Raw genomic sequence first — 22,932 nt, 5'->3', positions numbered from 1 at the left:
GTGGGGGTCTTCTTGCGGCTGGCTGTGTGTGTGTGTGTGTGTGTGTGTGTGTGCACGTGTGCATGCGTGTGTGTGTGTGCGTCTCTTTAGTTTGTGTGTTTTTCTCTGTCTGTCTGAAGACTTTTCTTTTTGTTCTTAATGTCTTTCATTTTTTGTAAAGCACTTTGAATTGCCTTGTGTTGAAAAGTGCTATATAAATAAACTTGCCTTGCCTTGTCTGTCCTGGTATTGTATCCGGGTCAGATTGACCTGAACCTCTTATGAAGGACATAAATGCGGGTGGGCATTTTTTCACAAGTGGAAAAAAATTAAAACAATTCCACATGTCCTTCACAATAAATAAGCCCGGCCACTGAGTTTCAGGTTGAACGAAAATATCCTTATATATCTTTGTATTCATTGAAAATGGAAATCAGGTCAATTTGACCCGAACACCACACAAGGGAAAGAACACAATGGTGCTCTAGGGGGATTCAGCTGATAAGGTGGGGGGGGTTACCTTGGTTGGTGATTGGCTAATGAACAAGCTGTAACACAAGCCAAAATATCGTTATGACATCATAAAGTGGCCAAAATCTGATCAGCTCATTTTCAGACAGGTTGTTATATAAATGGATCAGGACGAGAAGAGAGAATCTTTTTTCCTGACACTTCCAGAATCTCTTTCCACAGAGGGGACACATGTTGATGTAGAAGAGACAGGAATAAGTGGATTTAACATAATAGGTGACCTTTAAATAAATGAAGTGTCAATCTGACAATGAGGGGGTGGGACTGGAGAGTCACATCGAGGCATTGTTGTTGTTTTTCAGTACCTCCAGTCTGCGGAGACAGTGTGAGCTCTTCCTCCTCGTCGACCTCTGGACCTTCACCATGGCGCCGAGAGGGGCCTCCTGCACCACAGGGTCACTGCCAGCAACCTCCGGAAATCTGCAACAACACAACACATGAGCCAGGGAACACACATAGTCATCACATTACACTACAGATATATAATGTTTACGTCTGTACATGAGCTTTCTTTGATTAAATATAAAATACATGAATGAAAAAATGACACACTAGGCTTGTCATGTCTCATCTTTACTCTCTCTGTGAAACACAATCGACCTGCTACACACTGACAATCAAACACAAGAGGAAAAAGCAACGTTTACATTTGCCAATATTTGAAACCATATTGTAAAGATTGTAAAAGCAATGGAAATGCTAATAGACATTAATCCTCTAAACAGCAGTAACTAAGTACATCTACTCAAGTACAATGTTGAGGTAAATGTTATGCTACTTTATACTTCACTGTTTTTTAAAGAGAAAATTACTTTAACAAATAACTAATTAAAATAATTAAAGTTACCAGTTTCATTTTTGTTATGCTTTAGATTCAGAACAATGATCAGTTGAAATTATATGATCAATTGTTAGAGATTAAACTACCGAGAGTAGTTAAAATCACCAATTAACAATAAAGTATGCGCGTGTTAATTAGGGATGCTCCGATCGCCGGAATCAGTATCGTCCGATACCGATGGCCGATCCGATCGAGTGGGCGGGGCCTATGGGGATCTTCCATTTAAAGTGATGTTTAAAACTCAGTTAATGGGGCTCATTCACTGGCGCTTCCACAAACAACAACCGACATCATTATTACATTCAAATGAAGTACATTATTCAAGTTTACATTAACTTTGGAGAATATCACGGAGAAATGAGCGGAAGCCTCTCTTTTCCTCTCTCTCTCTCTCTCTCTCTCCCCTCCCTCTCTCTCTCTCTCTCTCCTGACAGCCTGTCGGTATCTCATGCAGCTCACGTAATGAGTGACCTGACAGTGAAGAATAAACATATTTATAACTAGTTTAGTCATCATTTTACGTCATGCGATCGGCTCTCGCGGTCGCCATTTTTAGAGAGCACCGATTGATCGGCAGAGAGTGAGTATCGGCCCATATTGATCAGCGGCCGATCGATCGGAGCATCGCTAGTGTTAATACATCGATGATAAAAAAAATAGTAGAACCAGAGCTTTACAGACTGGAAATGTTACCCAAATTAACTTTGCAAAACATCTTCAACATCTGTAAACTATCGCAAACTGGGTGTCAATGTGTGTTGGTGGACATAATTACACTCTTATCTATCACAATGCAATACAAATAAAATGACATAAAAAGGCACCAACCAGATTATTTTCCGACAAAATCAAAACTGTACTTTTTTCCCAACTCCACGCCCACAACCCATAGTCGTGCTGATCCTTGAAAAGCACGTAAAATGCTGCAGAAAACACAAAATAAGAGCTCTGTATGTTTACAAGCTGTAGAGTGCACTGCTTAGAAACCAGCATGCCGCTCACTGCTTTTAAATATAAAGCTGAATTGAATATTTTAAAAAGGTCAGAGTAATAGTTTCAAACAATGCTAATTTGGCTGCTTGCCATATTGGTGGCAGCAGGACAATTAAACCAATGATAGCAGCAGCAGAGTCAGTGTGAGGCACACCATCCCTGTGTGCATTTCAGATGAGCTCTAGCCTTCCTTGAATAAACATTCATGCTGATGGCTATGGGGTTTTCCCCAGAGGACCTTACAGTGCAGGGAACACTGCATGTGTACAGTGGATCTGCATATGAAAAAAAATCATACCACGTCATTCGTATAAGTACTGTTGTAGTCAACATACATAAATACACATTAATGAAGTACACAAATAACTTCTACTGTAGTTAAAAAGAAAATCGGAAAAATGTCCTGAGTCAGTATCAACGTGTATCCTATATTTCTGTGGTATATAACTTACTTTGGGATATAAGAGAACTTAAGGATGGATATTCAAACCACTTTTCATCCGTTGCATCCCCTCCTGGGATATAAATAGACATCTCTAGGATAAATGTAGTCTTTATACAAAAATCTGTCCCTGAGCACCTACTAATTAAGCTTATGTTAATCACTATTAATAATAATCCTAGCCCTCAACCAAGAAAAAGCGTGTTGCTGCCCTCTAGTGGCCGCTTAAGATAAAGCAGCTTGGTCCAACTCAGCCACCTGCACCTGACATCATAAGTGCAAATAATAATAACGTATAGCCATTGAGATATGCACAGTTTTTGTCAGTGGAGAAAATCTTTACGATGAGGTGCTTAATGCAGTTTGGGTGTGAAACGTCACAGTTGTCTAAGGTTTATGGAAATGTGAAAATCAGACAGCGAGACATCAACAAACAACTGAGCAGAATAAGAGGAAGATTAAGCTGCACTGATCTTCAAAAACATTGTCTCTAAGTCTGGGGCTGCCGATATGGAATCTGTAGTAAATACAAAAATAACCGTTGTGCCTTACTACTGTGGGACAATTAAGATGGCTACTTAGTGGCACAATCTGAGAGAAATAACATGGTTTAAGATACTTCACTGAAAAGCTTGTGTCTACAGTGCGGTCACATGACAGCCCTGAGTGATAAGCGTGGTGGGAACGTCACATGCTTTCATGACACAGCCAATGTCATATTCACAGCACCGGCAATTCCCCACCTGGGTATGTGTGTAGTTCCACCTGACCTCCAGCAGAGGGAGACAAAGATTGAACTTTAAATGTTCTTGTTTTTGTTTAAAAGTTTTGCAGTCGGCTGATGTCAGAGAGTAATGGGGACACAGTGAAGGAGACACAGAGGGGTTGCCCCAACGTATGTCTTAATAAAAAAGGATGTGATTTTGCTTTATTGCATGATAATGGTAAGAGTCCCGCCGGGTAATTAAAGCAGCCGAAGCACAGGGGAGCAGGTTAGCTGATTACATTTCAAATCAACAACTACTATTGCCTTGTGGCAGGAAATTGAATACTTTAGAGATAACAGCTGTGTGAATCATGTTTTCTCACACAGGTATGGACGGAACATAGAGGTATCACTTATAACGAGACAAATTGAAGTATAGAATTTAAAAATAAATTAGAACATACAATATTAGTGAAGTTGTTTATGAAGTTCAACAGAAATAGCTCATGTCTAGAGTTGTTCCATATCATTTGTAGGTCAGAGTGCAACGTGAGCTTTAGGTTATTACTAAGACAAGTCATTAGCAAGTATTATTGACACAACAAAGTCAAATTATTGTGAAATTGGACGTATAGATTTTCCCAGATTGCGGTGAATTAAACCGGAGGACACAATGTAATAAACAAATAGACAAGATGAAAGATTGTTCATGGTGATGGGTCTGTTTTAATCAGATCTGTAAACAGCGTGTGGACAAGTCAAGGGTTTGATCAAACTACAAAGCGGAGAGTAAAACATTCAATAATCTACTTGTGGCCGTGGGGATGAACTAATAATGAACTTTGCAATAAGATAAGATAGGACTTTATTTATCCTGAAGGAAATTGTTGTGCCAGAGTTACACAAATACAATAAACACAGAAGCACAATAATAATACAACTGTACTAACAGTGTGGTTAAAAGAGCAATTCAATAACTACAGGAAACAGAGATGGTCACATAATTAAATGAACATTATTTAGTATTTAGTTGTGCAAAAAAAACGTAGTGGTAGTCACGTAATTGATCGAACATTATAGATAATAATAATAATAATACAAATATTGACAAGACAGCTACTTGTGAGAGGCTACACCCAATTATAGCTGAGCCTCAAATGAAGGGGAGCAGACAAGGGAATGTCCAAAACAAATACAACTCATACTGGTAGATGACACACTTCATATACTTCAGCGGGATCTGACACCTACTGTGACACCGCAAAACCACAGTTGCACCAAATTGTGAGTGAGAGGAGAGGAGAGGAGAGACGCTGGAGGTGGAGTCTGATTTAGGGACTTTATTCCTGAGCCCTTTGAGCTCAGGTATGCCTTTCTGAGCGTTAACTGTAATGAGAGTTTATTTAAACGGAACCATTAGATACACGTTATATTCTGGCCAAATTAAGAGCAGGGACGGAGCAGGGAGCATTAAGACGCACCGTTCCAGGTTCTATTTCAATCAGGGGTGTCAAACTCAATTTCATCACGGGCCACATCAGCATTATGGTTGCACTCAAAGGGCCGGTTGTAACTTTAAGACTATATAAAAATACATATATAAATATTTTATATATATATTATATTACTGTATTGCCTCTGCATTGGATTATTATCGGACAGGGTAAAAACTTCATAAATAACTACGTCTGAAAGCAGAAGTCCAGGGCAAATAAGTGCAAGTGTCTTCAGTGAGAATGTCACAAAATTATTTTAAAAGAAAAGCCAAATTCTGAAAAAAAAAGTAAAAAAAGAATAAAAAAAGTGACATTTTGAAAAAAAAGTAATAATAAAAAAGAAAAAGTCAAATTCTGAGAAAAAAGTCAAATTTAAGATGCATTGTGGGACATGTAGTTTATGGACATCGTGCATCTGTAAATCGGCATTTAACCGTATAATAAACATATTACATTCTTTCAGAGCTCTTGCGGGCCACATGAAATGATGTCGCGGGCCGGATTTGGCCCCCGGGCCTTGAGTTTGACACCCCTGATTTAAATGAAGGAGGGAGATGAACACTAGCCATTAGCTTTAATGGGAAATTAGGACTTGGACAGGAAAGTCTGTCTACCTTACCGACTACTGAGGTCTGGGAAAAACGAATTCAAAGATTCTACTTCTTTATCTTGTGAAAATAAAGTTGATTTGTATCGGTATAATACTGCTCACATTATCTGAGTGTGAGTTAAATGAACTCTTATGTGGGAGTGTGTTGTTTCCCATACATGATTTATTTGTGGTGGGCCCAAAAAATTATAGTAATTATTATTATTTTTTATTTTGGTGATCTAGACTCTAATGGATGGTGAGGTGGGCTGATGATCGGAAGGTTGCGAGTTTTTAATTGTAAATTATATTTTTGGGAGAATAAACCCCACAGATCCTCAACTCCAGTATGTCTCACTCATTAACAACTCAACCCAGAGCAACAAGAACGTTGTCTATAGTAGCCAGGAACTCGCATGTATTTTTTTATTTTGGGGGGGGGGGGGGGGGGGGGGGGGGGGTGGATGCGCGGGCCACCCCGGCTTTTCTTGCCGGTCAACATGTCCGTTAAAGTTTAAATCTTCTGGACAAAATTAGAAAAGTGCCGGACAATTTTTGTTATTTATTGAGCTTTAAAACAAATGTATATGATTCGATATTAAACAAACTAATTATAGTAGATTAACTACATTATTCAAAAGTGAACAGTAACTTAATAAATGTATAATAACACGGGAATAATAAACTAATAAACGGAGCGCTCTCCCCCTCTCCTGACAGCCCGTCAGTATCATGCAGCTCGCGGATCAGTAATGAATGACCCGACAGTAAAACTAAACATATCCATAACTAGTTACGGTAGTTTGAGAGGTAACTAAAATAGCTACGTGTGATATTCTAACCTGAAGTGTGTGTTTTGTTCTGCTCACCGCTGCATGTGATTATGCAGAGCTGCGTGTCGACTCGTCAGCAGCAGCTGATCTCTCTCTCCCGTCAGATTAGACTTCAATCGCGTTTATGTCCATATCGATCAGATCTAGCTAGCTCTAGCTAATGATATGACTACCTGCTTATCAAGACACCTAAACAATAAGCGTCGCTATGCAACCGGGTGAGGCCGCAAAGTATAGCGCAGCATTATGCATTTGTTTACATGCCCACCGGAACCCCGAGGCATTACCAACAGATCAACGCACAATCAACCCATACAGGACATCTGTTTCTCCACATTAAGTGTTAGACATTAGAATTGACTATTCTTGTCTGTCACATACTCTTTTGTCTGTCACATAAGTGGCGCAACTGATGCGGTATTGCGCTAAGGGGGAATTATTTTGATCGGACACTTTGACCGGAGAGATTTAGATTTGCCGGTCTTCAGCATATTTTACCAGTCATAGTCCGGTAATTACCGGCTAACGGGAATTCTGGGTGCTGTGCCCCCACACATATCAAATTCTGTGGAAAACACTGATCTGTGTGGCCTTTGATGACCTGTTGATGGTGTTTTCATTGTTTACAAAGTGCAAGCTAGGATACAATCCAACACCCAGTCATAAGAAAAAGCAGCAAATTACATTTTTTACCGGCTATCATTTCTTCAATGAGTCTAATGCAAGAACAATCTCATTGTCTATCTTAAACATCTCTGTAACTTTGTGACCAACCAGTCGTACTGTACATATGTGTCTGCCTGATGAATGTCACCTGTTCATGAGTATACCTGAGTTTTTGAGATGTGATCCTAATCAGAAATGTATCCACTTAAAAGTCAAAAGGAAGAAGCTTCACACTGCGGAGCTTCAAGCGCTGCTGTCAGAAATCAGCAGACGAAAAGCATCACAAATTCAACAGTTTGAGAAGTCATGTTGAACGATCACTGTGCTGTATGTTATGAAATGACAGTAGTACAGCTGCTAACAATGTGTCATCAGAGCAACATGGAAATACTAGAGAGGAGAATATAATCAGCTAAACGAGGTGATTTACACCGTGGAGTGCAACAGAGGATCAAACTGAGTGACCCACAGAAAGAACCTGAACTACTGCAAGTTACTGTGCCAAAATTATATATACAATAAAACAAGATACAAATAAAATGTAAACAACATCTCAGAATATTTTAAACAGGACATACAGTATACTTCATCAAAAAACACGGCAAACGCATTACAACGGCACAAACACACTTCCATTAAGAGAAACACGCTGCAGTTTAAAAAACAATGCATATAAAAAACACCAATATGCTTAAACACATGCAAATTAAGAAAGTTCTTCAACGACTTGTCAACACTCACCAACTTGATGAAACAACAACATTTTCTAGAACCGTTGCAAATAAAAAAAATGATGCAATAAACTCAAAACACAACGGAAAGAAAGTAGTACAAAGAAATTATACCGTCACTCGAAATGTACCTAACATGTACGTTTTATTGGCTTATGTGATAACATGATTCCTTCAGATATTACTGCAGATCAAGCTAGCTAGCTAACGGAGCTAAACTAATCATTTCAAATATACTGACAAAACACCTTCAATTATGAAACAAGACAGTTGTCAAACTTCATAATCCCCGAATGTCAACAAGCGCTCCAGGCCCAGCTGTGTGCATCACACATCAGTTCAGGATTACTTTGTATGAGAAGAATGACAAAAGTTTACAACCAAAAAAGTTGCTTTACAGCCCTCATTTACATCCACATTACCATGTTGGGAAGACGGTAATCAACTGCTAAGGTTGTCTTGGGACTCTGATTTGAGCGAACCGTGGCACAGTGAAGGCTGCAAACCCCGAGACTAACAGCAGCCTCATTAATTTGATGAGAAGCGTTTCATAAAAAAGACCCCACTGTGGACGACTGTCTGTCCTAAACTCACTTCCAAAAGAGGCTCTCCGCACGACAAAAAGGTTATTAAAACAAACACATCTATAGCCACACAAACGTGCCAATAATACACTCGCGCACTAACACGAGGGACTCCCCCGTTACCGTGGCAACAGACAGAAGTGCTCGTGAAGTAGTGACTCCGGTTCTGACGGAGGTAATGAGATTGAAGGTGTCCTGCGCTCTAAGGGAGGATTTGAGGATGATTGGCGTCCGTGGCCCAACCCCTTCATCCACTTCCTGCTTGTGCACGCTTTTTTTGTTCAATTTCAACTTTTTTTTCAAGAGTTATTCTTTAGAAATGAAATCCCAATATACCAAAGTCTTCTCAGCCCCTCGACACATCAATTAAATTCAGCCCCAAGCTTTGTTTGGGTGTTAATGTTTTGGGTAAGCAGTAATCATTGATGTCCTGACCTTTGATTTGAACAAATGCTCGTAGCAACTGAGCAAACAACATTGCTCTGGACACCCAAAGCAGTGTAAATGTAAAAGAGAAAATGACTCCCTCTTCAACACAAGCTCATTAAGAAAATGAAATAAGAACCACTACAGATTTGAAAAAGGCCTTTCCTTTCTTCCTTCTCGTAGTTCTTGAAAGACAATTGTAATTGTAATGAGCCTCTAGTGTCTGAGGCACTTTGGAAAAAATACATGAGACTGACAATCCTAAGAACTAATCACTCAAAGATATATGGCATTATCTTTTCCTCTGCTACACAATTATCAACTTGTCTCTAAACCGAACATTTCCAAATGTAAAACTTGGTCCCGACACATTTAAAAGTACATGTTTCCACACTAACTAAAAATGCGGTGGTCCTTTGCTAAATTTTTCACAAATACACCTAATGATATCTTCTTCTCTTTTATAAGAAAATATGTTTAATTTTAATCTCCAATGAAGTGCTTTCCTTTTGGGAATGTCCCTTATTTTAGGGGACGAATCTGTTCGCCCCTACAGAGGCCACAAACCAGTGTTTCCGCCAGGGGGGGGCGTCTTGACGGCCTTATTCAGCTCGGAACGCCCTGAACTCGAGCCGAGGGCGTCCCAAAAAAAGTTTTTATCGCTTGAAATGACAAAAAGGAAAAAGGACAAGGACATCCCTCTGTTGGAGCCTGGTGGGATTGTATTGAATATCGTTTCCCCGACATCCAAATGACCCGGCTCACTAAAAAGAGCCGTAAGTCCCATCACTAACGTAAAGAGATGTGTGACCTGCTCCATCGAAATCAGTCGCATTGACCCGAAGACACATTTTGAGTTGTATACACTGCTGGAAAGAGGAGATTCCTAGCTTTCTAATTATATCAGGATTGTTTTTGTTGTTCTCCAAATATTAAGCGAAATACGTCACATTATATAATGACTGTCACCGAGTCATCATTTTGAGAAAAAGGCCTTCAAAGTTTCCTCTTCTCTGGAATCCATCGATCTGATTGGTTATTAGCAAATGATAAAAAATAAGATATTTTCGTTTGGATTACTGGTCTGGGGCAAGCTCGCGAGTGTGTGTGTGTGTATTTGTGTGATTTTGCGTTTGTGTGTATTGTGTTTGTTTCCCGGGGAAAACCCTCACGAGAAACACTGGCTGTTGTTATGCCTGCTGTGACGTTAAGTTACTCCGTTCTCCGCTTGTAATTATGCCGTTACAAGCTTCAAAGTTGTATTTATCATCTGAATTTGCCGAAACAAGTTTAATATTCTGAAAGCCAAGACTTTGTTTATTTGAAATCAGATGAAAACAAACTGTAACGGACCCTGCCGTGTTATCTATGATTACTATACGCCTTACATTCATAACTTCAGCCGGAGGGAGGGGGGGGCGCTGTGGAAGAGCAGAGTACAGTGAGAGCTGTCATCTTCCCTTTACGCGCTTCAAAAATGTATTTATCGTGTGATTTTGGAAATAAAAGTGTCATACTCTGAAAACCAAGACTTTGTTTGTTTAAAATCAAACAAAACACCCGAACCCTGAAAAACACTATTTACGTAAATCCACGTTTATTTTGAAATGAGCCGTTGCGACTTCCGACTGATTTCGATAGAGCGGGTCACATATTATCTGTAAGGGACGGCTCAATTCAAAATGCAAGTCATGTGACACAACATCACATGACTTGCATCTTGGGGTGGACGCCCTCTCAGCCCTGGTCTGGCGTAAACGCTGCAACAAACAGATAAATCTATGTGCGGGAAGAGTCAGACTTTCTTTACAGTGAGCAGTCGACCTCGTAAAAACCCATAGCCTGTCATGTTTAATCGTGAAAGCGTGTGCAAGTGTATCTTAGGATTTTACATTCATATTCTATTTAATATTGAACAATCAAATAATATTTGTTATTCTGAAATGTTGTTAGTTTGTGGAAATGTGTATTTCCACATGTATATATAAATATATATTTTTTAATATTTTTAATTCCATTTTTTTTATATTTTTGAAATATATTGGACTGTTTATTTCTTTGTCTTAAACGCAAACATTTCCCAAATTGGGATCAATAATGTATCTATCTATCTATGCTATGAATGCCTACATGGTACGTAATATATATGCATTTATGTGTGTGTGTTGTTCGAGAGGAGATGTGTGTATCCTGCAATCACCACTGCCTTCTCGTAGTTATTTCCGATGGCTGTGTGGAGGCGGAGGACTTCCTCCTAATGGACGGACGCCACTCACTGACATGATGCTGACTGCAGGCAGACAGACGCACCAGTGATACCAGCTGACCACCACACAGGCTGGGAAATGCTGTCGGGCACTGACCGAGATCCCATTTTACCACAGTGGCAAAGGGAAACACATGCGAAACGTTTAATATGCTTTACTCAGCTGACTGATGTAAAAATAAATTAACTAATAAGCTTCCGTTCAAGAATGATTGTCTGACCTTACTGCTTTAATGTCCTTTGTGACAATGATCACGAACAAACACGTTATCTCACATACAAACACACACCAGTTGTAAATGATATTTCCTGTGTGGGAATATCACACATGAGGAAAACTCCGAAACATTAATCAAACCGGCCAACAATCCTTTCTCTGCGCAGATTTCTTTGCAAATGAGGAAAAACTGAAGGCGTGCACACAAACATATATTATTCAAACACTCACCACAATTATACAAATACGTACTGCTCTCCCAAACAGCTCATTTCAGTGTGGACACGAAGAACATTTCTCCACAACAGAACCATATGCTGTTTTTAAGGTATGCAATAAGCACCACTTGTTTTTCTGTGATAACTTTCACCGCCCAATCAAAACAAACATCTCGGTGGCAGGACAGCTGGTACCCAGACAGTTGGATTTTGCTAAATTAGCTATTGAATCTTTTAAACCAGATATGCAAGGAAACTTCAGCACAGTACGTTTCGAAGTCAGGATTTAAAGCAGGCACAAAGCCCATTGGAGCATCGTAAAAAAAGAAGAAGCATGCAGCAACAGAGGAAAAGGAACACCGACACGGATTTCAATAAATATAGATGTGGGAAATGCATAATGGACATGTTCATGCCAGGTGTGGACGGAAAATATATTTGAAATCGAGCCAATAAAATCACATGTGAATGTATAGATATATGCGTCGTATATGGTGAGAAGGGAATGTCAGAGCACTTCCTGGGACATCCAAAGGTTATTTTATAAAACCCTATGAACTGAGGACACCACCCGGCACTGATTTCAGACTGTTCTACCAAGAAGTACGCGCTATGTCACAAAGGGCAGACGGTAGGTCTTTGTTCACATGTGAAGCTGAGCTGGAAACTCAATGTTCACCTTCACCACTAACAAAACAACACAACTGTTTAGTTTTGACAGTATAGTAAACCGTCCAAGTATGTGGCTGCAGCTTCCTGGTGTGTAGATAATAAAACTCTGTAGTGGACTCAGTTATTGACTGGCTGACACTGATTTTCTGGGTGGATTACACTCATGTCCGGCTCTCTGTTTGCCTTACTAGTTGCTGGTTATACGACTGGCAGATTATTGGGTTTGTCGACTCATTTAACTTTGTTAAAATAAGATGACTCGGCGACTGAACACATCATTAAACTGACTGAATCACAGTGACATCATTACACTGTTGCAGTCAAAAACCAATGACAAGTATGGAAGTTTTTTATCAGGGAGGACAGCCAGGGAGTCATGGCAGCTTTGTATTAAAGTAAAAATGATCTTAGCTTGCTATAACCCACATTTGCAGGAGTTGATGGGAGGACAGCTGAGATAGTCAATAGAGTTGCAAATTGGATGAACGCTAACACTAATGCTGCGTTCAGACCGGACGCGATGCGATGTTCGGGGGCGGCGCGATTACATGTAAAGTCAATGCAGAGACACGGACAGACGCGAATTCGCTCCGACGGCGAGCATGAAGCGGTGGATGCGGCTTGAATCACGCGATTTAAGCGATTGAACTGTGCCGCGTCAAACGCGAGAGTTCAATTTTTTCAACTCGAACGTCAAATTAACGTGACGCGTTCTCGCGGAAGCCAATCAGCGGTGAGGATCTCAGCCTGCCGTTACTGACGTTCAACCAGAAAACATCATCCATTAGCTGTTAGCTGTTAGCACTCAGAGCTCACAGCTCCTCATATCTGTTCAGAAACTAGACAGAAGTTAAACAAGTACAAACCACAGACTGTCTGTGTCATGGCGAATACAGTCGCTGGTTTATTTATGTCTGTAGGCCGTTGTTATGAGTGTGGAGTGAGCATATACAACGTTAGCTTAGCCTGGTCGACCCAAACTCCATTCAGAAAAAAAGCATTTTAAAAGGTTTTTCACCTGCAGTCTTGTCTGCAGACTTGTTAAAGCATTAATTCATGTTTTTTACTAACCGGTATCAGTATGTTGTTGCTTCGGCATCATTTAGAAACGTGTATTACAATTTAATCACGGTAAAATATGTTCATTTTGTTGTAGTTAGCTCCCGAGCCAGTGCATCTTGTTTGAATGATGCGACTAAACACAGCTGGCAGCCGCGGTGAAACTCGAGCGATTAGAGCGAAGCGAATATTCGCATCGCGTCCGGTGTAAACGTAGCATAAGGTATTTACTGTATGGAACAACTCATGTAATGTATTTAGAATATGCAAGCCACTTCAATCAACTTCAGGCCCATCTGTCTGCTTTATTTGAGTTCTGCATAACCCACTTTGTTAACTACACTCATGCCCCAGTTACCCATTCATATTCCTTCTTAAGGTTAGACTGGCCATCTCTGTTATGTCCAAATACGCATGTACTGTGATATTTAGAGGACGTCATGCTTATGGCTCTGATCTGAATATATTCACTCACTTTACAACACATGTTCAGTAAACCATCCCTTCCTCAGAAATAACACTGAGCCATCTTATCGTTTAATATAAAGTGCTAAATATGTCTCCACTCAAACAAAGCTTTAGGTGGGAGAAGAAAAGGCCCATTCCCCCCTTGCTACCCTCCTGCTCAGATCATAAATCTCTGCCATCTACACTACACACATGTCAAGCTTCTGACTGCTTATTGCACGGTGGTCCATAGACAGACAGTCATATCACATTTGACTAGGTGTCTCCAAGACTACACCGGCTCACAGGTGAAAACAAAACCAGCATCACTGTCACAACTTCTAACAGCAACCACGTTCAGGTTCAAAGCTGAACCTTAAATGATCAGAGATAAAAACAGTCCATAGCAGCAGGGCTTTCTCGCTCAGTCCTTCTGAGTTGATTCTCTACCTGAGTGGACATTATTCTGGGATGCAGGTAACACTCACTAGTCTTTGATTTAGTTATAACCGTAATCTGCAGCTTCAAACTTAACACAGGTAAGAAAAACAGTCATTTCAAATGCAAAAATACCTTAGCTTAGCCACCAGAAAATGTTTAAAAAGACAATAAAATATACATCTAAACTAAATGTATTCACTACTTTAACAGTATACGTTTTTGCTATATTCCCATATTTCAGCAGTTGAACATATTCAAACATTTTAGTCATATTCTCCAAAAGAATGCTTTTTATGTGTCTACTAGAAATGTTGTCATAAAAGCAATCAACTATTTTTCAAATCCAACTGTATAAGTGAAAAGATATACAACATGACTTTCTCTTACAGTATAAACCTATACAAGATTGCAATGATGTGAATCTGCACAGTCTATTTTGAGAATCCCAGGGCTTTCAGTCTTGTCAATAAGTTATCTGAGCTCTACTGGATGGACCCATGCGCAGTGCCCAAAAGCGCAACAGCAACAAACAAAACGTTGCTGGATATAAACGCCCTACTCATGTCTATAGCAGAAACGCGTGGCGCGCTGTGGATCCAGCAGAAACAATGCGAATGTGTATCCAGTGTCCAAAACACAACCAACCCGTATTCTCTTCGCTGTTCACAAAGCCTTTACAGTCATATCGTCACGATCCAGTGGGAAAACATGTACCCACACACGAGTGACTCCACAATAGCCACATGCACCGAGCACCATGAGGGAAGCACCGGACGGATATACTCCTCTCCGGCTGGCCTTTGAATCAGCGTAAACCAGTGTGTGTACGCATCCACTTACGCATCCCGGGCAGGGCGAAAGAAACCTAACCATCCCGAATAAACCGAGCGATCTTCCGTGTTGATACACAATCCTGAGTCGGAGCACTACTAGAGAGTGGAAGCGCACGGCGATCGCTGCCGCCCGGGTCCCTGTCTATTGGTTCCCTTTCAGCTGGGGCAGCGTCAGCTCACACACACACAGTCTCCATTTGCAACTCCATCGCCCCCCATGGGCGTGCGAGGCCGCGGGCTGTGACGCAAATGGCACTGGGTGATTCGCAAATGACATATCTTCCTAATTCACTACCGTCGCCACAGGGACTAGTCCAATTCACGAGATAGTACACACACATATCCCTCCGATGGTGGGAGACGAGTAAATAAAGGCGGATGAGCAGTTTGCTCTACGGGGATGCGATTGCATAACTCAGGAAACTTAATAAAAATGTGCACGGAGCGAGCGATGTGCAGTCTCCAAAGCTGATGTGCTGTTTCGGTTTGATCGTGATGGCCTGTGCCGTATCACTCTGCACACGATCAGTGCTCGACTTTTGGCCACGGGAGGAACCAAGCAGAGCGTACATACAGGGAACCGAGTGGCCTCGCTATGGTGGATGTGTGGTGGCCAAAGGACGCATGCACGTAGCTGACGGGGAGAGACAGGACAGCCGGAGTGGGACTTATAGGACCGCATTCACAGGCCATAAAGGGCCCGCATGAATACTATTGTGCTCTTTTATCCAAGAGTCCCCAACTATTTACAAAAGGTTGGCCAACACACACAAAAAAATATCGCGGCGAAATGGTGGCGGCGGTTACAGCAGCTGCTCTGCGCAAAGCAGCAGCAGCAGTACAATCATTGCGCCGCGCCGGACTTCCCCAGTTTTGTGCAAACTATGTGATTTGTCTGAAATACTTTTATGCGCATCTCATTCAGGCTGTCCTTGTCTGGTGAGCAGGGAACCAGAGCGCAGGGCAGTCGCCGTTCTCATGGCACGATTTGCATCGCCTCCATTATCCCCGAAAATCTCTTTTTACACGCTTATATTGTCAGCCTAAAAAACACAGTTTTGAACAACAATGGGACAGCTTGACTTGATCAAAGGAAAAGCCAAGTACAAAATGCACCTTTCACACCGTATAAGAGAGGCCCCTCGTAACGATTGCAGCATGGCAGGGGAGTGCGGCGTAAAAACAAGCTAACCCGAATAAAATACACACAAAGACAAGGTGCAATGCTTCCATAAATACGTCCATCGCCACTATGGTAACAACACTAAAACCCCCGTCGTCATGTGGATAAGCATTAGGCCGGTGAGGATGGCATTATTATGAATGTAAAACGCTGCGTTTTGCGGCTCCGTGCCACCTTTTCCAAGAAGCAGCTTGGCGCACAGGACCGGTGACCCTTCCATCTTTGCGCGTCCTTCTACCGAGCGAAACCATGAACTATCTCACGTTTTGACGATTTACCATTGAATAAAACACATCCTACTAGCTGATTTCCTCTTTTAGGAGGTAAACGCTGCGTGTAGAGGCTGCTACAAGTCTCTGAAACTATTCCTCTCCCCGCCGCGGCCAGGCAGAAACAAGAGGGAGATGACGCCATTTTCTGCAAAAACAACCATGCTCGGGAAGCCAAAGCGAAGGAGGTTTAACCCGCTCCGCAGCCCTCTTCCCCCGCTGAAACGCACTAAAAACAAGTCCTTACCTTGTCTAGGTTGGATGGGTGGTGTAATTGAGTGTTTGAGAGGGTAAAACTACGCGTTCGTAGCTACTTCGAGTCCGGAGATTGTTTATTTCGCCTCCCAGCGTCCCCGGTGCACTCTGAACAAGTTCCTCTGCGAGCCGCTGTCTTTGTGCACCCAGAGGAGCCCCTCAGTGTAAAAACCAGCCTCTGCGCAAAGGTGCAACCTCTACGTCCAATTTCAGCTTGAAATGTGGGAACTTTAGAGCAACATTGGCACAAAAAAGAACGATTTGACGTCTTTTGAATAAGAAAAGTTCGATTATTTTCCAGTTTTAAACCAAAGGCCACGGTTGTAGAGCTGATTTATCCCCCAAAACGCGCAACCTGTTTAGCTCTCCACGAGAGTCCACGACGCAAACGCCAAATATTACAGGGGTGGATACACCCTCTCAAAACTTAATAGGCTACAACAGATAAATGGCCCCATCATCAACTAAATACCAACTTAATTGTTTGGGTAACAACCCGAATAAAGTCAATACTCTGAAGAAATGTGTGCCATTGATTCATTAAGATACACATTGTCCAAATTCAAATTTCTCCAAAAAGAGGATACCCAAGTATGCTGCAGATACATTGAACACCGTTTGGTTTATTTTCCTACTATGAACCACATCTGACATAGTGTATGTCCCTTGTTCAGCTAAGCATTGGGCTATACAGAATATTATATTTAACTTGTTCAACATCACTTTCTACACTTTGCCTAAGAGTATAAGGAAATGTTACTTAGTGGTGTAACCAAGTGCATTTATTCAAGTACTGTATTTACACATGATGCTATATACTTTTACTAAACTATATACTTAAAGCAAATATTGAACTTTTTACTCCACTATATTTATTTTACATATGTAGTTACTTTCCAGATTTATTTGCAGTTACATTATATTCAAATCGACACACATTATAATATATTATTATAGGTTAAGCTACCCAGTAGTATGTAAAGTAACTCAAAAAAAAAAAAACACCAAGTGCAACGTTAAAGTGATGATCACAAAAATGCACCAATAAGTTATTGTTCTTTTATTACATCTGGAGCTGGCCATTTTGCACAACAAGTACTTTTACTTATGGCACTTAAAGTATAGTATTTGAATGCAGGACATGTAGTATTGCTTCTTTTACTTGAGTAAATAATTTGAGTACTTCTTCCAGCTCTGGTATTAATGAAGTATCATTCACTTGGATGGGAACCCACTTAAGTCCCCTAACAACATAACTTCTCACAGATGTACTAAAATGCTGATTCTAGTGTTTTCAGTCTCGTTTAAAAAAATTCGATCAGTGCTAATAGAGAGCAAAGAAAGCCAATACTGAGTAAATCAATAGTTGACAGAAAAGACTAAGCCCACTGTGAATAGTGTTACTGTGACATTAAGTGTTATTCAGTATTTGATTTAATGCATATCACACAACTCCCTTGCAAACAAACGTTGAAGCATTCAAACATATTTAAAAGTATACTCATGTTTGGCAAGTGACTGCAGTGTTAAGTAAGTGAATTCTCAAATTGACCGGATGGCCATGCTGCCAATGTAAAGCTAGCTATACCAATGTAGATGTTAGCTAAAAAATAACGACTAATAACGGTTTAGCCAAACTTAAAGTTCCTTTTATCTAAGTAAAACTGCTCCTTAATCACAACTAACCAATGATAACAAACCATGAAAATACGCAAAGGTTTTATCATATTCTAAATTAATTAATTGATTGTCGCGTTAGCATTTTAACTTGATTATGGTAATTCGTACCAAAGCTAGCTAAATTAGCATAGATGCTTGATGCAGAAACGGCTAAAACCAACATATTGTCATCGTTATAACAGAGGTGACACTGCTTTTCTGCGATTTTTCGAGCTAAAATAACAATTATTTAAAACGTTATAATTTGTATTTTTTCATATTTGTGGACAATAAAACCGTTTATAAGGAAATATAGATAGCACAGCCTTACCTTGGTCCCAGGCGATTGAACACAAGCGTGTATATCATCCGGTTCATCAATTAATAATGTCTAATAAAATATGAATAATATTTGAGTTATGTCAAATATAAATCACACATTGACTGAAAAACAACTTAAATATCCATTCACTAAGTAGAGTAAAGTTAACAAGCACTACAACAACAGGGTTGCCAACGTACCTGGCTGGAGTGAGATTTTGATATCATGGGTTTAAATACATATGCGCACGAAATGACTGCTATCGTGTCAGCAGCGGGACCTTAGCATATATATGCACAGCCCCACCTAGAGTCAGCAGAAAGTATTAAAAATAATGATTACAAAAAAATGCAAAAAAAAAAAAAAAAAATATATAAAATATATTTTAAGATCATGTTTAATCATCTGATTCGTCTGTACATTGCTGTTTTAGTCTGTGTTCTTCTAATTAGTGTCTACAGTGTGTGCCTATTGAGCTGTTTAGAGCCATGTGGGACAAAACCCGATCATACCCTCCCTCTCACTGTCTAAGTGAACGGTGACTGTAAAAACTACACTGCGCATGCTCAGAGTCCTATTTAATGTGTGTGGCAAAAAAATAATGACCATAGGGGCATAGTGCTGCCATCCCCACCATACATCATCTCACATAATTCAGAGCTAATTGGCTGTAATTACGTGTGCCGCGAAAAGTGTGGTGTGTGAAGAGGAGGAGAGAGACGTGTCCCAAAACCAGGAAGTAAGCTGCGCATGGGTTCCCTCCACAAATAGCAATGAGATTTCTGCATAGGATTTTAGAAAATAGCTCAAAATAAGATCTGTGGGAAACGTACCTGTTAGATAAATGCACGTTTTGTTCAGCCGGATAATATCCACATGTCTACCCTACTTTTATAATTTTCGAATCATAAATCTATCGATTAGATTTATGATAGACTTTTGAAACTACAAGAAGATAAGGAGGACTTTTACAAACAAGTAATAGAGATTTTTGTCCAGGATAGCCAAATGGACTTCATCTTCAAGTCAAGGTAAGACCGCAATTTTATTGAAAATGGGATCTTACTAAGAGAGAACAATTCAATATTTAAATGATAACATTTGATTTTTTTGGGTATCCTTTTGTTGAAATGTCTGTTTAAAATTAATCGAAGCATCAGACAAAAAAAGCTTTTGAAAATAATATTATATTTTGATTTAGGTCAAAATATTATATTTGTAAACCTGAAGAGTCAGTGCCAGTGCCTCACCAGCCATGAACCTCACTGCACGTCACTGTGGAAGCTTATATATAGACATCTAAGTTTTCTGTGCCCCACCACTTTTGTACATATAGAAACGCCACTGAATACACAATATTGGACACAGACTATAAAGGGCACACAGTTTCATTCACTAATGAAAGTCAAACACATGTTTGTTTCCACTGTTTTATTGTGTGCCTTTTACTGTGTGCCATAAGCAATTAATTGACTTATCGTACGATAAATAAAAATGAACTCGATAAATTGCCATTTACAGGAGGATGTGACTAGCAGTTTGAAAGGATGTACTTGAATTATTATTATATATTATCATTATGTCAGTGGTCTAAAATGGTCATACAACGGTGACAACAATATTATCGTTTATCGCAATAATTTCCGGGAAAATGTATCCAACAAAATTAATTATCGTGAGAGGCCTATACATGAAACACACACACACAGACAAATCTACAGACTTACTCCTAACTGCCAAATATATTAATTAACACACTCTCACTCTCATATACTCTTTGACAATATTTTGGCCTAATAGAACAATAAGCAGCAGACTTTTACTTTTTTTATCATTTCTACTGGATCTTAGATCTGCGCATGCGGAATACGGGTCGGCAGTTACGGCTCCAGAGTATTTTTGTTGGGTAGTAGGGCTAACACATACAGTGGTGGGGCTCAAGTCAGTAGTTGCAATGTAATTACATACACGCTCCCCTTGACAGTGAAAAGCCGTGCGTGAGGTTTAGTGTATTTCCCTGTCTCAATCCAAATTGAACTGTAGTAAATAAAAAGGGCGACCTGGAGCCAATCCTGCAATTTCCCCACAGGTGAAAGAGTTGACATGCTGAAAACCCAACCCCTGCAGGGGTGTCTGGGGGGATTCTCCCCCAGGAGATTTTTTGAAATACTAACATAAAATACACATTCTGGTACTCTCTTGAGAAGAAAAAAAATTGATCTATTACTACACGACATATTTAAAAAAATTAATGCCTTTTTAGTTTTTTGTTACTTTGTTCTGAAAGCTGAACATGCTGCTCCTCACTGAGAGAAGAGGCTGTGTGAATTACTTTACATTGTGGACAAGGGTGGACAGCCTCCATTGTTCTGTGTGTCAAAGTGAAAGACAGCCCACACACCTCATCAAATAAAAAAAATCATCAAACCGTGGGGTCTTATTTCATTCAACACGTATTTTTGTATCGATGTATATAGAGATGTACTACAGCAAAAGTATTCTCCGTCGGGACTTCCTGCAACAACACCACGCCGTTATCTTGATTCTGATTGGCCAGAAGACATTATCAAAGATGTTCTATTAAGAAGACGATCACTACGTGACAAAAGTTTTCAAAACCGTTTCTCGTCTTCGGTATTCTTGTTTTTGGCGTGAGAATAGTTTGGGCAGTGTGAGAGCGTGAGATTGAGAGTGAAAGCGTGTGTCACACGCCAGATGCGTGAGAGTTGGCAACCCTGTACAACAAGCTAAATTATTATGATTAATTAGGGTCAGCTGGTTAATTATCTTGTAAAAATGTGTCTATCCTGGAGTTTGTCCCGTTATAAAAGATAATAATGTTCATATCAAAACATTCTACAATACATAAATAGAATACATGAAATAAAGCTAATGGGTTGAAGTAAACTGACTGGATAAAAGGCTGTGGTCAAACAATAAAGTATATTAAACCTTTTAATGCATTAGTAGGCCTATTTTAGTGAAATGCTTTGTTACCATAGTTTTTCACAACTCATTTTTATATTTAAAACATCTCATCTCACTAGTTTCATATAAATAATTGTACAGAGTAATACAAGATCAAGGTTATCTTATGGTCACTGCCGAGTCCCTAATGCTAAATAAGACAAATGTATACTTTTTTATGGTTGAGTGATAGAAAGCTGTTTTAACAAAGTAATAAAGCTCTGGGTGCATACTCTGTATCATAGATTGAGAACACAAAAAGTATGCTAATGGAGTATTTAGTTTAGTTTTTAGGAATTATAGAGGTATATCACATATCTGAAGTGTCGGGACATGTTGGGACTGTGAAAAAGATTATTTTAGCTGCCCAATAACAGAATTACCAAAGACATTTTCGATTGGGATATTTCTTGTGTAAGGGAGTTTACCAAGGCAGGACACCATAAATACAATTGTACTTTTTATTCTTATATTCAGGTCTCCCTTGAAAAAGAGATCAATTATCTCAATGGGCCCTGTTAAATAAAGGTTTGAAATGAAATGAAATAAAAAAATCACATTACTATTTCAATTGTTCATGAGAAAACTATGAGGTTTGCCTTCACTAACTGTACGGAGGCAGTCATTGGTACATGTTTATCTATAAAGCCATGTTGGGTAAACTATCAGAATCAGAATACCTTTATTAGTCCCACAGAGGGGAAATGTGCAGATCTCTGCATTTGACCCATCCTAGTGTTAGGAGCAGTGAGCAGCCATTAGGTCGGCGCTCGGGGAGCAGTGTAGAGACAGCACCTTGATCAGGGGCACCTCGGTAGTCTCTTGGTCGTTCCGAGACTCGAACCGGTAACCAGGCCGAGTCCCTATGGACTGAGCCACCACCACCAACTTATATATGCTCTTTGATCTCACAGCGAGTGGCAAGTAGCTATTGCCTGAGATCCCAGGATGTGTTTTTATTACATGTGCCAAATGCTAGGACTGTTTTAGGTACAAAAGCTTTTATGTGTGCTGCTCTTCGAGCTTGGAATATGCACATGTTTTTGAAACTGAGCATTTTGGTTCCCCTGCATCATTTTAAAGCTCGGATAGATGAAATGTTATTTGATACCTGTCATTGTGAATAGGTTGTCATTTGTTCGCCCCCTGTATTTATGTTGTATGATGTCCGTTTTGTTTTCTGTTGTTTTTATGTGTAACCAATGGGCTGCAGGTCTCCCTTGAAAAAGAGATTGTTGATCTCAATGGGATTTTACCTGGTTAAATCAAGGCTACAAACAAAACAAACATGAACAGCAATAGTCAGA

At 40.0% G+C, this 22,932-nt stretch overlaps 1 protein-coding gene across 4 annotated transcripts in view; it reads right to left on the bottom strand.

Moving 5' to 3' along the window:
• znf800b (zinc finger protein 800b) overlaps nt 1-19,056 on the bottom strand; it is a 41,406-nt gene extending 22,350 nt beyond the window's left edge. Inside the window, exons 1-2 of one of the 4 annotated variants that reach the window (XM_079654168.1) lie at nt 18,859-19,056; nt 816-930 (exon numbers count right to left, since the gene is read on the bottom strand). In XM_079654168.1, the coding sequence (XP_079510294.1) occupies nt 816-875 (60 nt within the window). In that variant the 5' untranslated portion in view covers nt 876-930; nt 18,859-19,056. The other 3 variants (XM_079654166.1, XM_079654167.1, XM_079654169.1) reach the window with 3 other exon arrangements.
• Nucleotides 19,057-22,932: the final 3,876 nt, after the last annotated feature.

This window comes from Notothenia rossii (genome assembly GCF_949606895.1).
Source record: "Notothenia rossii genome assembly, chromosome: 10".
NCBI classification, from domain to species: Eukaryota; Metazoa; Chordata; class Actinopteri; order Perciformes; family Nototheniidae; genus Notothenia; species Notothenia rossii.
This window is presented reverse-complemented; position numbering and strand designations above follow the sequence as displayed.